The sequence below is a fragment of the Chroicocephalus ridibundus genome, chromosome 14 (genome assembly GCF_963924245.1).
Source record: "Chroicocephalus ridibundus chromosome 14, bChrRid1.1, whole genome shotgun sequence".
NCBI lineage: Eukaryota > Metazoa > Chordata > Aves > Charadriiformes > Laridae > Chroicocephalus > Chroicocephalus ridibundus.
In genome coordinates, this window is record NC_086297.1 from 12,139,440 (window position 1) to 12,154,710 (window position 15,271).

The window sequence follows — 15,271 nt, forward strand, 5'->3', positions numbered from 1 at the left end:
TGTGGCTGCTGCCGGGAGGATGCTAGTGGGCCACGCGGCTGGGACTGACGGTCAAAACCAGCCGTGCACCACCTGGAGCCCCAGCAAGGGGACCTCGGCAGAGACCTGGGGAGGCGGAGGGGACACCGCCACCCCCCTGCCCACGTCCCCGTGCCTCGGGCTCACCGTCCCGCGAGCTGGGAGGAAGCAGAGATCCTTGGAGATATTTACAGTTTACAAGAGTTTATTCAACTGGTTTCTGACTTTAGTTTCTACCGAGTGGGTGCTGAACAGTTACAAGCTCCTTCGGGTTCAATTACAGCCAATCTAACCAAACAGACAAACAAAGAGGGAAAAAAAACAAAAACCAACCAACCAACGAAAAAAAAAAAAAGAAAAGAAAAAAGAAACCACTTGGAAAAACAATAAGAAAATCCACAACTTTTTCACGTGTCATTAAATATATTCATATATAATAACCATAATATATTAGTATGCATTGTAAAGAAACATCGCCCAAAGCAGTATGCAATGGTCGTAACTAAACAACATTTACAGTTCAAGATATTAACAGAAATAATCCGGAAAAAAAAAAAAAAAAAAAAAAAAAAAAAAGAAGAAACCAACCCCCGAACGGACACAGGTTTTTGTGAGGGGCGAGGAGGCGGGTGTGCGGGGAGGGGGCACGGACGCGACCAAACCGACAGCAACGAGACGCAACGACTTTTTTGTCGGGTGCTACCGCGGAGGGATGATTGTTTTGGCATTTCGGCTGCTCTCCCGTGCTGCCCCGGCCCTTCCCCGGCCGCCCCCGCCGCCCCCCCGGCACCTCCCTCCCGCCCCCCCCCGGCCCCGCGGGTGGGTGCTGGGGTTCCCCACTGGTTGTAATGGGCTGGTGCCCCGACAGAGCTGCCCCCCAAGACGCTGGTGTTCAGCGGTGACGTCTTGTCCCTCTTTGGGCGACGGGACAGAGGTGTCCCCCCGGGAGATATCCTGGAGCAGGGAAGAGTTGTAACCCCCCCCCGACACCCCGGACCCAGGGCTGCTCTGCCTCCCCCGCAGGAGGAGGGCCGTGCACCAGTTACACCAGCAGCTCCTGCAGGTCAAGGCTACCGGGAGCACGCGAGGGGCACTGGGGGACCGTGGACGCAGCGAAGGGGCTTCTCTAGGCCGGTTGGAAAGCACAAAACTCCCAACAGGGACGACAGGACGGGGTCCTGGTGGGACAGGGTCCTGGTGGGACGGGGCTGGGGGACCTCGCTTCTGCGGGTGGCTGTGGCTGTGGCGGGCTCCGAGCTGTTTCCCGTCTTGTGCAAATTCTGTTTCCTTCTGATTTCCCGGGTTGGGTCGGTGCCTGGAGGGGTCCGGCCGCGGGACGGGGTGAGTGGTGTTTCTTCTGCGGCCTCCCAAAGCGGTGGGATCGGGGCAGGGGCTGGGGCTTGTCCCCGGGTGGGTTTGGGGGGTGTCAAGGCTGTGCCGGGCAGGACGGCTGCGCTTGCTGGAAAGTGGGAGTGAGCGTTGGGTGTCCAGGCTTGCTCGGTGGGCAGTCCCCAAGTCCCCGTGGCCCCTGGCCTTGCCTTCCCACTCTCCAAGTAGAGAACCGGCTTTGGGTTGGGTCTGGTTGCTTTTAGTCCAGTTGAAGGTCTCCCGTGGTTCAAGAGCACGCTGGCTAACGGGGGACAAGCTGCCTCAGCCGGTGTGGGGTGGCCCTGGCTGCAGGAGAGCATCTGAGCCCCGTTTTGGGGCTTCAAGCCTCCATCTAGACACTTGAGCTCGGGTTTTCTCCTTCCAAACCTGGTGGCTTGGGTTCCCTTGTCTGCAAAACCACCGGCTCTCCTTGAGCCCTGACCTAAGGAAAACGGCATCTGCTCCGGGTGAGGGGAGAAAACACAGACCTGGGGGGGATTTCTTGATGCCCAGGGTGGGATTTCTCTCCTCGTACCCCAGTTAATTCCAGAAGGGCCTTGCGTTTGCGGGGGGAGGAGGCTCAGCGGAGCTGGCTCCCTCCGGGTGGTGTCTCCAGCAGCTCGGCGCTGCCGCTGCTTCCCTGGGAGCCCTGCGCTTTACACCTATTTACACGGCTGCCTCGCTTTATGGCGGTTTATGTCATTATATAAATATTGTCAATTGCTATAAAACAAGGCAAAAACCACTGGAAAATGTCATAAAATAGATGTTTCCAAGTTTCCTAAAAGGAAAAATATCAGGGAGGTTTTGCTTTTCGTAGCGACTAATGTTTGCTTCTCCTCCAGGTACCGCTCCTGCCCTCCCTGCCTTTCCGCCCCGGCCATTGCCTGGCTCCATCGAGGAGGTGAACTCAGATATCCAGGTACAGGCTACCAAGAGGATGAGGGGACTGGAACACCTCTCTTGTGAAGAAAGGCTGAGGGATTTGGGTCTCTTCAGGCTGGAAAAAAGACGCCTGAGGGGGGATCTTATCAACGCTTATCAATACTGAAAGGGGGGGTGTCAGGAGGATGGGGTCAGGCTCTTGTCAGTGGTGCCCAGGGACAGGACAAGGGGTAACGGGCACAAACTTGACCATAGGGAGTTCCACCTCAACACGAGGAGGAACTTCTTTGCTGTGAGGGTGGCAGAGCCCTGGCCCAGGCTGCCCCGAGAGGTGGTGGAGTCTCCGTCTCTGGAGACATCCCAAACCCGCCTGGAGGCGTTCCTGTGCCACCTGCTGTGGGTGACCCTGCTCTGGCAGGGGGTTGGACTGGGTGATCTCCAGAGGGCCCTGCCAACCCCCGCCAGTCTGTGGTTCTGTGGTGGCCGTTCCTCCTGGGCCGCTGTGGCGGGGGGGCAGCCTGTCGTGGGGACACAACGTCTGGGTGAGGAACAACCCAACGGCGGGTCCTGCCCATAGGGTGCCCCGGGGGACGATGCTCCAGGCCTGGGGCTGGGCGTAGGGTGTGAGGGGGAGGTGAGGCAGCGCTGCTTCCCCTAGTGCAGCAGCCATTAGAGATTGGGAAATTTCGATTTGCTGGTTGTAGAAGGAGCAGAGTGATTTGGGGGGGCTGCAGGTGGGTCACCCCTCGCTTATCCAGTCCCGGGTTGAGACCCCTTGCCCTGGGCAGGCTCTGCCCTGCGTTGGCTGTAGCTTGGCCGAGCCTCAGAGCTCTCCCCGCTGCCCATGGGGACAGTCTCCGGGCACTCGCTGTCCCACCTCCTGTGATTCCCAAGGGAGATGGTCACCTTACGCAGGGATGCTGGGGAGCCGCTGCTCCGGAGGGAGCGAGGGCAGAGCCGCTGTGGGTTCGGGAGCACTGGCTGAGTTTGGGAGTGAAACCAGTGGCCAGCCAGGACCTCGGTGTCACCTGCAGGGATCTCCTATCACCTGAGGGTCATCAGTCTGCTGGCAGCAGCAGAGAGGACCAAGCCCATGAAGGAGGTCTCGGGGGTGGCCGCAGTGGAGACTCAGGGACTGCGATGGGCAAGATCTTCCAGGGCACTTATGGGAACTGGATGCCAACTGTTTTGTTTTTTTTTTTTTTGCAAAGTCCATGTGTTTCACTGGGGATCCTTGTTATGAACTCCACGGCTGTGACTCGGTGGCTGGGAGGGGGCCGGGGCATCCCATGGGCTGACGCTCCTTCGGCTGGGGGGGGGCGGGCAGCGCTCCTCGGGGTGTGGGGGCCAGAGCCAAGGAGTCGCTCCCCCAGTCGTGTCCGCGTGGGAGTCGCCCACTAACGTGGTCTCCTCCTTGCTGGGAGCCTGGGATGGGAGCATCGCCATGGCTGGAGACCTCGGCCGCCCCTGGGTACCGTACAGCGGGTGGTCGGGACGACTATCGGGTACCAAAGAGTCTTCACAAGCCATTAGCCGATCCTCAGGTCCGCCCTCAGCGATGGGTCTCTGTTTAGTTTCCTCTACGATAACTGGCTTGTTCAGCCTAAGCCCAGAATACGTATTTTGGGGGATGGGGAGTTCATTTCCAGCGTTGCCGTTGATTAGTTTCTTACAGGTTCCATGTTCCCGTGCCGTGCTTTGGAAACGGCAGATGTTAGCAGCTGGAAGGCAGTTTGGTGTCTCTGATTTCTTCAGCCAACGGGGCAGAATGAAGCTGGGGGGGGGGCGGGGGGGTGGGGCACTGGCTGCCCTGCACCCGCACCCACCCTCCTCTTGTTTTATATCCACGTGTGTGATTTTTTTTTTTTTTTTTTCTTTTCCAGTTGCGTTTTGCTTTGTTTTTCTCCCGGAATACGAGGTGCAAACCCCGCAGCGCCACAGCTGTGATTGCCATCCCTCCCGTGTGTCCCGTCCCCCCCACCCCCCCAACAAACCCCAGCCCGCCCCGACGGCGCGACCTTCCTCCCGCCGTCCCCGTCGCCGGTCCCTGCCCGCCCCAGCTCGACACAAAGCAGCATGCACAGTCAGTCTCTCCCTCCCGCGCGCTCCGTTGCCTTCTCCTCCTTTAGGCTTTCTTACACTTCCCCTTCTTCTCCCGCTGCTGGAACTTCCGGAGCCGCCGAGCCCACGTATCCCGCCACTGTATCACCAGGCTGGTTTTGTCCGCAATGATGCCGCTCTGGTCGGGAGAGTCCTCGTTGTTGCCCAGCAGCAAATACTTCTTCATGGGCTTGATTTTGGGGCACTTGCAGGCTATGTCCTTGGAGTGGATCCACAGGGTCTGGTCTCCGCGCCGTATCCGGTTGCTCCCTTGTTTGTAGACGGAGATGATGTTGACCGTGAACTTCCACCAGTCGGCATTTTTTTCCGCTTTCAGGATGTGGATCTGGACAGCTGGAAAAAAAAAAAAAAAACCAAAAAAAAAAAACCAAAAAAAACCACGAGGCAAGAGAGGAAAAGATGTTACGATTTGAGCTGGCGAGAAGAAAATTAATTTCAAGCCTTACCTAACGGGCTGTGTGAGGAAAAGGGAGTTTGTCTCCTGAGCCCAGGCTGGGGGACAGCAAGCGAGGGTGGCGGTTCCACAAAAGCTACCTCTGTCCCCAGGCCATCCGCCGTGAGCAAGAGTAGCCAGTGCTGGTGGCAGAGGGTCCCGGCAAAGGTACTAAGACCACCATAGGCTTGGGAGATGCTCTCCAGCTCTGCTGCCACCAAGATGGCCCTCTGGGTCGCCTGTGACCATGGGGATGGTTACCCAAGGACCACAGGGGCTGCAGGGCCCCCAGGAGGGGAGGCTGGGACGGCAGGAACCATGGCACTCCTTGTGCTGGGGGCCCTGAGAACGACACGGTGCTGCCCAGAGCGGCGGTGGAGAGCAGGGTGCCTCGTTCTATCTGTGTCCTGGGGGGACCGTCATCTCCCAGGCCGTGGTTGGGAAGCAAGCACAGGCGGAGCCGTTCCCCAGGGCTGTCGGCGCAGCAACATCTGCCCCAGCACCTGTGAACTCTTCAAGCGATGGAAAAAATTTTTAAAAATCAGGTGGATTCGTGTACACTGGACCCTGCCTTTTCCCTTGAAGCAGCAAGCACAGAGAAAATTCACAAACCCAGGGACAGCTTGTGCCTCCAGCCCCGGGTGGTGGCCCGGGCACGGGGCAGAGGGTCTGCGCACAAGGAATGAGTTGCAGAGGGCATGGCAGGGAGGTCCCTGTCCCCGTCGGCAGTGCCAAACCCCCAGCATGAACCGTAGGACCTGGGATGAGCTTTCTTCCTGACCCACGTGTCCGGAGAACAGCACACACTCCAGCCATAGGATGGGCTTCTGCATGGACCATCCCTCCAGCCCCTCTGTTCTCCCTTCCTCGCCGGATGGGCAACTTGGTGCATCTGCACCAGGACCCTAAAGGCAGCCCCAGGTTCTAAGACGAGCCAAAATCTGGAGCGAAAACACTGGGACTGGCCCAAATCTCCAAGCATTTGGCATCTAGCGGTAGGAAAGACCTCTTAGGGTCTCCAGCACATCTGCTCGGGGCCAGTGCAAGGAGACACCTCTCCATGAGCATCTGGCCTTGGAGCAGGACACTGAATGGGGTCAAACCGATGACAGGATTTGGAAACAGGAAGGTTTGCTGTTCCCGTGTTCCTAGGAGATGTCCCTGAGTCAAGAGTTGCTGTGGAATAAGACGCTGCTGGTAAAGATCACAAGTGAAGGACTGAGGGTAGGGCTCAGGGATCCTAAGGAGAGGTCGGTGCCAGTGTCCAACCTGACTTTGGGGTCTGGCGGACTCACTTGAGCATCTCTGTAAGTACTGAGTAGCAACATCAGGCTTCAAGGGATATCTCAGTATGCAGCAGCCTGGCAAGCCCAGTGACCCAGCAGGTAACTGTGGGATAACAAGCTCCCAAAGCAAGACCAAGATGGGAGGACAACCGTGATCCTTAAGCAAGATGATGTTTTCCAAGCCCGTGGCTGATGTCGTGTAGCCCATCTGTAGCTGTATGGACTGAGGAAACCTGGGGAGGACTCAGCCCTCCACCACTCCCTCCCTTGCTCTTTCCTGAAACACGATTCATACCTTACATGATCCCTGCACCCATCAGCAGCCATGCAGGAGCGGTGGCCCATGGTCCCGTAGCCCCAGAGGGAAGAGGTGTCTTGGCATCATGATCTGAATGGGAGAGGACTCTCTCTCCAAGGTTGTCTGCAAAGGCGCTGCAGAGCTGGGATGGTGGTGGACACCAGCACACTTGAGGGTAAGGCTCTGCTCACCGCTGACTTCAGAAGCCCCTGGAGCCACCACAGTTTTGTCCTGTGGGGCATCCCTAGGCTGTAGCCCAGGTGGCCCTAAGCAGCCAACGGTGACCTCTGCCAGCCCTCCTCCTCTTCCTCCTCCTCCATGAGACTGCTTCCTTGGACACCCCACCCATGATGGACCACATCCGTGCCTCCTGGCCATCCCTACAGCGGGTGCTGTTGTCCCCTTCCCAGGTGACATCCATGGACTTGGGTTCAAACCACAAGGAAGGAGACACACGTGGGAAAGGGAGTGTGTGTCCCACTGCATGGTGAGGAAGAGGAGATACAAGCCTGGAGGCAGCTCCTGCTGCTCCGGTGAGCTTCTTCCCGACAGTGGTCCATCACGACCCAGAGACGGCAGAGGACAGAAGCAGCAGTTGGCCAAGATCGCATCATCCAGGGAGGATGAACACATTCCTCCTCGCTAAAAACCAGCTCCCAGGAAAATATCTTCACCGGGAAGTGACTGCCCAGCCCCCCTGGGTTTGTTTGCTGACTGCGGGATGAGAGGAGCCCCCACCAGCAGAGACAGAGAGAAAATCCCGGGTGGTGATGCCAGCCCTGGCCAGGAGACCAGACAGGGCCCGGCGGCTCCATGCAGGCTGGTCCAGACCAACCACAAAGTGCTTTTTGACCAAATCTTTGAGCTTTTCCCTTTTTTTTCTCTGCTTCCCTCCATGCCCTGTTGAGCTATAACCCCCTGCCCATCCACCTGCCTGGCTCAGCCATCTGGCCGGTCCCCAGTGGGGCCAATCTCGAGTGCATAAATTACCAGAGGGGGAAGAAACCTCAAAAAAAAAAAAGAAAAAAAAAAAACCTGGGCAAAACTCTCCCCTTTGCCTTATTAACAACCTAATTTTATCCACCCCCGCCCCAGGATTAGCTGCGGAGGAGCATCACCCGCGCCTGAAAAACCACAACGCGCAAACTGGTTTCAGGCTATGGAGGGAAACGGGGCTCTGCAGCCCGGCAAGGCTTTTTAACACGTTGCAAAATATATGGTGGGTTTTGGTGTGGGGGGTTTGGTTTTTTGTTTTTTATTGGTTTTTTTGTTTTTTTTTTCGGAGCATTACATGGCCGCCAGCTGCTTTCATTAAAAAAAAATTAAAAAAATAAAAAAAAAGAGAGAGAAAAAACAACCCTAAGCTCTGACCGTGTATTTCCCAGTCTGGTGTGAAGGTAACAAAATGTGAAGATTAGCCAATTTTTATTTTTTTGGCAACAAATCTTTCCAAAAAAGCTTAAACCTTTGACCTGCCTGGGTCCACACTGACAAAATGGAGAAAATGAATGAAAAGGAACCGGAGAGAGGTGGCTACAGGAAACTCCGCTCTAAAATACACAGTCTGTATTTTTTTGATGTCAAGGCCCCCGTCTCTTTATTTTTTTCCCTTTTTATTAATGAAGTGGAAGGAGTGAAAGCTTCGGTGAAGGCTTGGCTGGCACGGACACAGCTGCCTCCACTGACAGCGAGTTTTCTGCCCAAAACTTTGCATCCAGGACGCGCGGTTTCCCCCGCCCCGAGTCTGGTTTCAGAGCCCGAGTTTAGTGATGACTTGTCTGGGTAATTTGGGCGGGGTGGAGGGGGGGGGTCTCCGGTATCTCCCGAGGGACACGAGGTGTGTGGAGATACAGAGAGGTGCCAGGAGGAATTTTTGGAAGCACCGAAGCTGGCTCCCTTGGGTGAATCCCTGGGGATTTAGGCACTTGTCTCTTGTGAAAGAGAAGGTTTCAATTCCGTTGTGTTTTTTGGGGGGGGGCTCAGCTGTGGCCCACCGCTCCAAAGCTGGCTTTGGTGCTTGGTGGTGTCCTTCACCTGCCGTTTCCTAGGGCAAAGCTTGGCTTTGCCTGTGCCGTGGTGGACTGCTCCCACTTTGCTGATGCACCCGCTGAACCCCTGCGCCAAGGCTGAGCCGCGCTGGGGCCCGTCCCTGTCACTGCGTCCATGGAAAAACATCCCTGAAAGCGTCTATGGGGCAACCAGACGAAGGGGTGGAGTAGGGGATCATAGAATCACAGAATGCGTTGGGTTGGAAGGGACCTCCAGCCCCAGGTGACCCGCAGGGCTCGGCTGCCCGCTGTTTGCAAAGCGCGGAGAGGAGCGGGCAACAAGCCACAGGCAGCCCCAAGGCACCGCCGGGCTCGGGACACGGACCGGAGCCTATCCTGGCTGGGAACTGGTGTCACCGGCCTCAGCTGGAACCCTGAGAGCTGCGGCTAATTTGATTTTGTTCTCCCCTCTCTGGGTCACCATCCGCTCCCAGCAGACCACGGCCAGGGGAGCATCACCTCCACCGCCCGCTTGACTAACCATCATCCAGGGGCTGTTTGCGAGGGCATGGAGCGAGAGGACGAGGGGCAATGGTTTAAACTAGAGCAGGGCAGGTTTAGATCAGACATTAGGAAGAAGTTCTTTGCACTGAGGGTGGTGAGACACTGGCCCAGGTTGCCCAGAGAGGGGGTGGAGGCCCCATCCCTGGAGACATTCAAGGCCAGGCTGGATGAGGCTCTGAGCAACCTGATCCAGTTGAAGATGTCCCTGCTGACTGCAGGGGGTTGGACTAGATGGCCTTGAGAGGTCCCTTCCAACCCAAGAGGTTCTATGGTTCTGTGATTCTAAATCCCACCTGAATGGTGCCTTACAAAGTCACCCCAGCCCAGGTGATGCTTTCAAGTGGCTCCCCACGTTATGCTTTTCTAAGGAAAGGGTGGCCGAGTGGTCCCCAGGCTGCGGGAGGGGGTGGGAGGGTCCCTGGTCCCCTCCTGCACCCAAGGGGTGCTGGGCAGAGCCACCCCAATGCTCAGCCCCGGGGCCCGTGGTGCTGCCCGGGGCTTGGCCTCCAGCTACAAGAAGGACCCGAAGGCTGGATGTTGCAGATGAAAACAGAGGGGTGGATGATTTGGTGTTAATAAAAACAAAAACCCAACCCCAAACCCTCGAAACATGTCTGAGGGCAGCCGCGCAAAGGCTTAAATAAAAGCAGCGCCTCACAGCATTCGGAGACCATGAGTCAGGGGCCCAAAAATCAGGAGATTGCCACGAAAAGAGTGAGACTGGAAAAAAATCATGTATTTTTTTAATTTACTTTTGGGAGTTTGTGCCGAATCTCTTGATTTCAAGCTTCGCCCTGCCAAAGCTGACCTGGGACTGGGCTACACGGACAAACCTATGGATCCTATGCACTAACCCGACTGCAGGAGCTGGAGCTTTGCGGAGCTTCCAGTGATGGGGAACATCAGGTTGGGCAGAGAATGGATTGAGAGCAGCCCTGAGGAGAAGGACTTGGGGGTGTTGGTTGATGAGAAGCTCAACATGAGCCGGCAATGGGCTGCATCCCCAGCAGCGTGGGCAGCAGGGCGAGGGGGGGGGATTCTGCCCCTCTGCTCTGCTCTGTGAGACCCCCCCTGCAGTGCTGCCTCCAGCGCTGGGGCACCAACAGCAGAAGGACACGGAGCTGTTGGAGCGCGGCCAGAGGAGGCCCCGGAGATGCTGGGAGGGCTGGAGCCCCTCTGCTGGGAGGACAGGCTGAGAGAGCTGGGGGGGTTCAGCCTGGAGAAGAGAAGGCTCCGGGGAGACCTTCCAGCCCCTTCCAGTCCCTAAAGGGGCTCCAGGAAAGCTGGGGAGGGACTCTGGAGCAGGGAGGGGAGCCATGGGATGAGGTGGAACAGTTTTAAACTGAAAGAGGGGAGATTTAGATGAGATCTGAGGAAGAAATTCTTTGCTGTGGGGGTGGTGAGCCCCTGGCCCAGGTTGCCCAGAGAAGCTGTGGCTGCCCCATCCCTGGAGGGGTTCAAGGCCAGGTTGGACGGGGCTTGGAGCAACCTGGGCTGGTGGGAGGTGTCCCTGCCCAGGGCAGGGGGTGGCACTGGATGGGCTTTAAGGTCCCTTCCAACCCGAACCATTCTGTGATTCCATGATTCTATGATCACTGCTCTGGCCCCAGGGAAAGATCCCACTGGCCCATGGGAGTGGCATCGGGAGCAGAGCAGTTTGCTGGGAGAGACAAGAGGGTCTTTAATATAAACAGATGGAAACGGGTGCTTGGGACGTGGATGCAGATGGAGTCATCCCAGCCCGAGCCGGGATTTTCCAAAGGACCAGGTCCCTTCCCTCTGCACAAGCAGAGCGGAGCCCCTGTGGATTTTACTCCAACCGACAGCAAAAGGTGACCCCGACACCATTCGGGTTTGGGAATGGAAAGGGCTGGCTCCTCGCTGGAGCAAAGGGGTTTTTCCTCTTTTTTTTTTCTTTTTTTTTAAATTACTTGGCGGTGTCTTTGCCGGCCTCTCATTGCCAGTTTCCTACCGGTTTAATATTGGAGATTTACGACCCCCAATCCCGGCCAGCCTGGGTGCGCCCTGGCCCAGCACCGTCCCCCCTGCGGTGCCGGGGGACCCCTCGCTGCCCCGACTCACTCCCTCGGGATGCGGTTACGGGGGGGGAATTGCTCACTGCTCCCCCGTGCCGGGAGTGGGATCTCTCCACCTTCCAGGGTGGTGGAAGGGGCTGTGAGACAGGGATGAGCCGGGGATGAGCCAGGGATGAGCCGGGGACGGTGCTTCCCCCCTGCCTTGTGTTTTTCTGTGGATTCAGGGTTTTTTCTCCCCCCCAGTCTCTCTTTTCAAGCTGCCTTTTGAAAACATGTTTTCCTTTTTTCCACCAGCCGCTGCCAAGCTCCTCTCGACAAAGGGGGTGACTAAGTGAAGTCTCCGCGAAAGGAAGGATATTTTTTTTTTCTACTTTTTTTTTTTTTTTTTTTTTTTTCCAAGAAAGGGCAAAGCGAGCAGATGATCTCACCTTTCCGTCGAGGAGCCCTTTCCTCGCCCCCATCCCTCCCCGCTGATGCCGTGCCGGGGACACAGGTAGGATGAGGGGGCAATGCTTGGGACCACAGTGCCAGTTCCCAGCAAAACACTCTGGCATCCTCTGCGCAGGATCGGGCCCCGCTGCAGAGCGAGGAGCTCGGGGTCAGGGGAAAAACGGGGTTGAAAACCATCGAGGTTTCCTTGACTGCAGCCGCCCACCCCGCTTGGATGAGCCACACCACACAGACAACGGGAAAAGCCCCGAAGATCAGGCTGAAATGGGGGCACCCGAGGGAACGAGGGATGCTCCCGCATCCCCTGGCCCGGCATCACCTGCTCTAATAAAATAATCCCCTCTCCTTTCGGGCCAGGGGGAATCTCCATCCCCAACAGGGATCCCCCCCCCCCGGCTCTGCTTCCACGGGACAATTTTAACCGCCCCAAACCCAGCAAATCCTCTATCCCTGGTTTTCTGGGAGCCGAGCGACCCCTGCGCTCCGCCAGGCAGCCAAAATAAACCCAGGAAAAGCTTTTCTGCTTCTCTTCTTGGCCCCCCCCCCGCCCTTGAAATCTCCCAGCCCGGCCTTCCCCGCGTCCCTGTTTCACTCCAAATATTTGCACCAAAACCCGTCGCGGGGGGAAAGGGCCCAATTTAAAATAAAAAGGAGAAAAAAAATACAACAAAACAACCAAACCCACAAAACAAAAAAAAAAAAAACAAAACCCCAAACCACAAACCCAACAAAAACAAACAGATAAGAAAAATAAATAAGGGAAAATATCCCCTTTGAATCGCTGAATGAAACGGGGAGCTAAAAAGCCCCATTGAGAAGCGCGGGGCGGATGATAGCTTCCCGATGGAGCCCGCGGGAGAAGTAACTCTGTTCAAGCTAATTAGAGCCTTTTAGGACATTCAGCCCAGCGATGCCGGCGGAACGGTGAGGAAAAGAGCCTCCTAATTGGCTTCCTGCTGGGGTGTCAGTCCCAAAGTCTTTATTATCCCTCCCTGCACCTTTTCAACCCTTTCTTCCCTCCCCGGCCCCGTCCAAAGCCTGGGCTGCCCCCGGCATGGTCGGGCTGCGCTGCGGCATCGCTTACCCCGCTGCTTCGCCGGGCTGGTTTGCCATTGAAAAAACAAATTTGTGGCGTCTACGGGGCTGGTTGGGGCCGTGGGGCTGGTCGGGGACCCCACCCGGGGCCAAGAGGGCTCGGGTGGGAGCACCCCGGTTCCCGCGCTGGGGCAGCCTGCGCCCCAAAAGAGCCCCGGCAAACGGCTTTGGCTCACTCGTGCTCTTGCAGAAGCGATACCGCATGATAAAAAAGAAAAGAAAAGCTCTTTGCAGCACCTCTATTCACTGCTCCAGGGGGGGTCTCCTGGCCGAGACAGCTCCTGAGCTGCCCTCGTCTCCCCGGGGTCTGGTGAAGCCCCCGATCCCATGGCACAGCCTCAAACGAAACCAAGCCTGAGCTTTCACCCAAACCCCCAAGTAACATCTTCCCGGTGATCGGAGAAGCCAACGAGCGAAACCGCTCTGGGGCTGCCCCTCAAGCAAAACCCAAGTGCTGCCACCACCCAAACATCGCCCCAAGAGCCACGGGGAGAGATAACGCCACTCGGCTGGAAGCAGGACGCACGTGCCTTTCTACTCTGCCCTGGGGAGGCCGCATCTGGAGCGCTGGGTCCAGGTCTGGGCTCCCCGGTTCAAGAGGGACAGGGAACTGCTGGAGAGGGGACAGCAAAGGGCTACCAAGAGGATGAGGGGACTGGAACACCTCTCTTGTGAAGAAAGGCTGAGGGATTTGGGTCTCTTCAGGCTGGAAAAAAGACGCCTGAGGGGGGACCTTCTCAACGCTTATCAATACTGAAAGGGGGGGTGTCAGGAGGATGGGGCCAGGCTCTTTTCAGTGGTGCCCGGGGACAGGACAAGGGGTAACGGGCACAAACTTGACCATAGGGAGTTCCACCTAAACACGAGGAGGAACTTCTTTGCTGTGAGGGTGGCAGAGCCCTGGCCCAGGCTGCCCCGAGAGGTGGTGGCGTCTCCGTCTCTGGAGACATCCCAAACCCGCCTGGAGGCGTTCCTGTGCCACCTGCTGTGGGTGACCCTGCTCTGGCCGGGGGTTGGACTGGGTGATCTCCAGAGGGCCCTTCCGACCCTGTGATTCTATGATTCCCTCTGAGCTCCCCGGGCCAATTTGGATCACGGCAGGTCCCGGTTTCCTGCAGTCGAGTGGCTGCTTTCTGCCCCCTCCAGAGAGCAAATGCTCCAGCGTGAGCTCAGCCCTTAGGAGATGCTGGAGAAGCCAGGTGGGAAAATGAAGGGATGCACGTGCGGGAAATGCCTTTGTACCTCAGTAGCCAGCAGAGAATCCACCCACGAGAAACCCTATGGCTTTAATAGCTTCATGCTCAGCCCCGGCTTTAATAACGTCATGATCTAGCAGGGACTTTCTCACCTGCAATTAAGCCCTTTTCTCTAAGGGAAAAGGGATATGTTGGACCTCTCCAACATCTGATGAACCTCCGGCAGCTCCTCTGTGCATGGCTGGACCCCAGCATGGCCTCGCTGGATGGGGACCACAAGTGCTCCCCAGCCCCCGCAGCTCGCCCTTGCCAAGGGATGCTCTCCGCAACCATTTTGCCACGTGGGTAATGGAAGAAAAAAATGGGAATGCAAATAAAACATTTGCCTCCGAGCCCTCTTCCTTCCCCCGAGCTGGCGGGGAGGTGCCAGAGCACAAAGCCAGCCCGGAGCATCCCTCGGCTGGCCCCGCCGGGAAGCGCCTTGTCCAGGGATGGGCTGTTAAATGGGAATTCGTTCTGCTCTCGCAAACACTTCCCGGACATGCTGAGCTGCTGCTGGGAGCGTGTTTGAGGGAGGGAGGAGGTGTCGCCACTCCTGGGTGCTTTGATGCAGACGGGACAGGAGAGTTTTTTTCCCCCTGGTAGTTTGGTTAAATATATATATCTCTCTCTATACATACACATAGAGATACACATATACGCATGCTTATGCATATATAGATATATTTTTTTATGTATTCCTCTACTGTGGAGGGGAAGGGCTGGCAGACACCGGGGCAGCCGCAGCCCGTTGAGGATGCTAAACCCTGTCCTGCAGTACTTTGTGATTCCTCGATTGTTCGAACATTTGAAGGCTCAGCTCAAAGCCAGGCTCATCCGTGCACAGCCCGCTCCCCATCCCCGCGGCAAACCCGACGGCTCATGTTTGGTCCCTCCTGCAGACACTTTGCTCTCTCTCGCTACAGTCAATGCGGGGGGAGATAATTTCCAGCCCCTATGTATGTTTAGCAGCGTTTCTAAACATCCCCCGGCACGGAGCGCCTGTAATTTAACCAACTCTACCTGATTTTTTCCAGGCTGATCCCATTCCTGACACTCAGCTCGCCCCAGCAGCGATGGCACGGCCAGTGCGGGAGGGCAACGCGCCGGGCACATGGGATGGAGTGGAGCCATCCCTCCCCACCTGCCCCTGCCCCTGCGGCTCGGTGCCGGCGGGCGATGGCCGAGCTGGGGTGGAGAGGGGCTGCCGAGCCCCGGGGAGGGCTGCAAGGGGTTTCTTGGTGAGGCATTGGTGTGATCCCCTCCTGGGATGACCCTGGACGCCTCCTCCGTGGACCTGCTGGTCACCACGTTGGGAATGGAGCCACATTAAAATTAATCCCAGGAGCAGCGAGGTGGGGTGGGAGCTCGGGACGTGCCTGCTCCACGCCGGAGCTGTGGAATGATGCTCAGGACCTCGAGTGGCAGCAAGGACTGGGATGCCACTGCCTCCCCAGCTTGTCTCAGGGTTCCACCACCTTCTGAACTTGCCTG

At 57.1% G+C, this 15,271-nt stretch overlaps 1 protein-coding gene across 1 annotated transcript in view; it reads right to left on the reverse strand.

Moving 5' to 3' along the window:
* Positions 1-1,665: 1,665 nt before the first annotated feature.
* Positions 1,666-15,271, reverse strand: part of NTN1 (netrin 1) — a 116,891-nt gene continuing 103,285 nt past the window's right edge. Inside the window, 1 exon segment of the mRNA XM_063352375.1 lies at positions 1,666-4,725. Coding sequence (XP_063208445.1) covers positions 4,397-4,725 — 329 coding nt within the window. The 3' untranslated portion in view covers positions 1,666-4,396.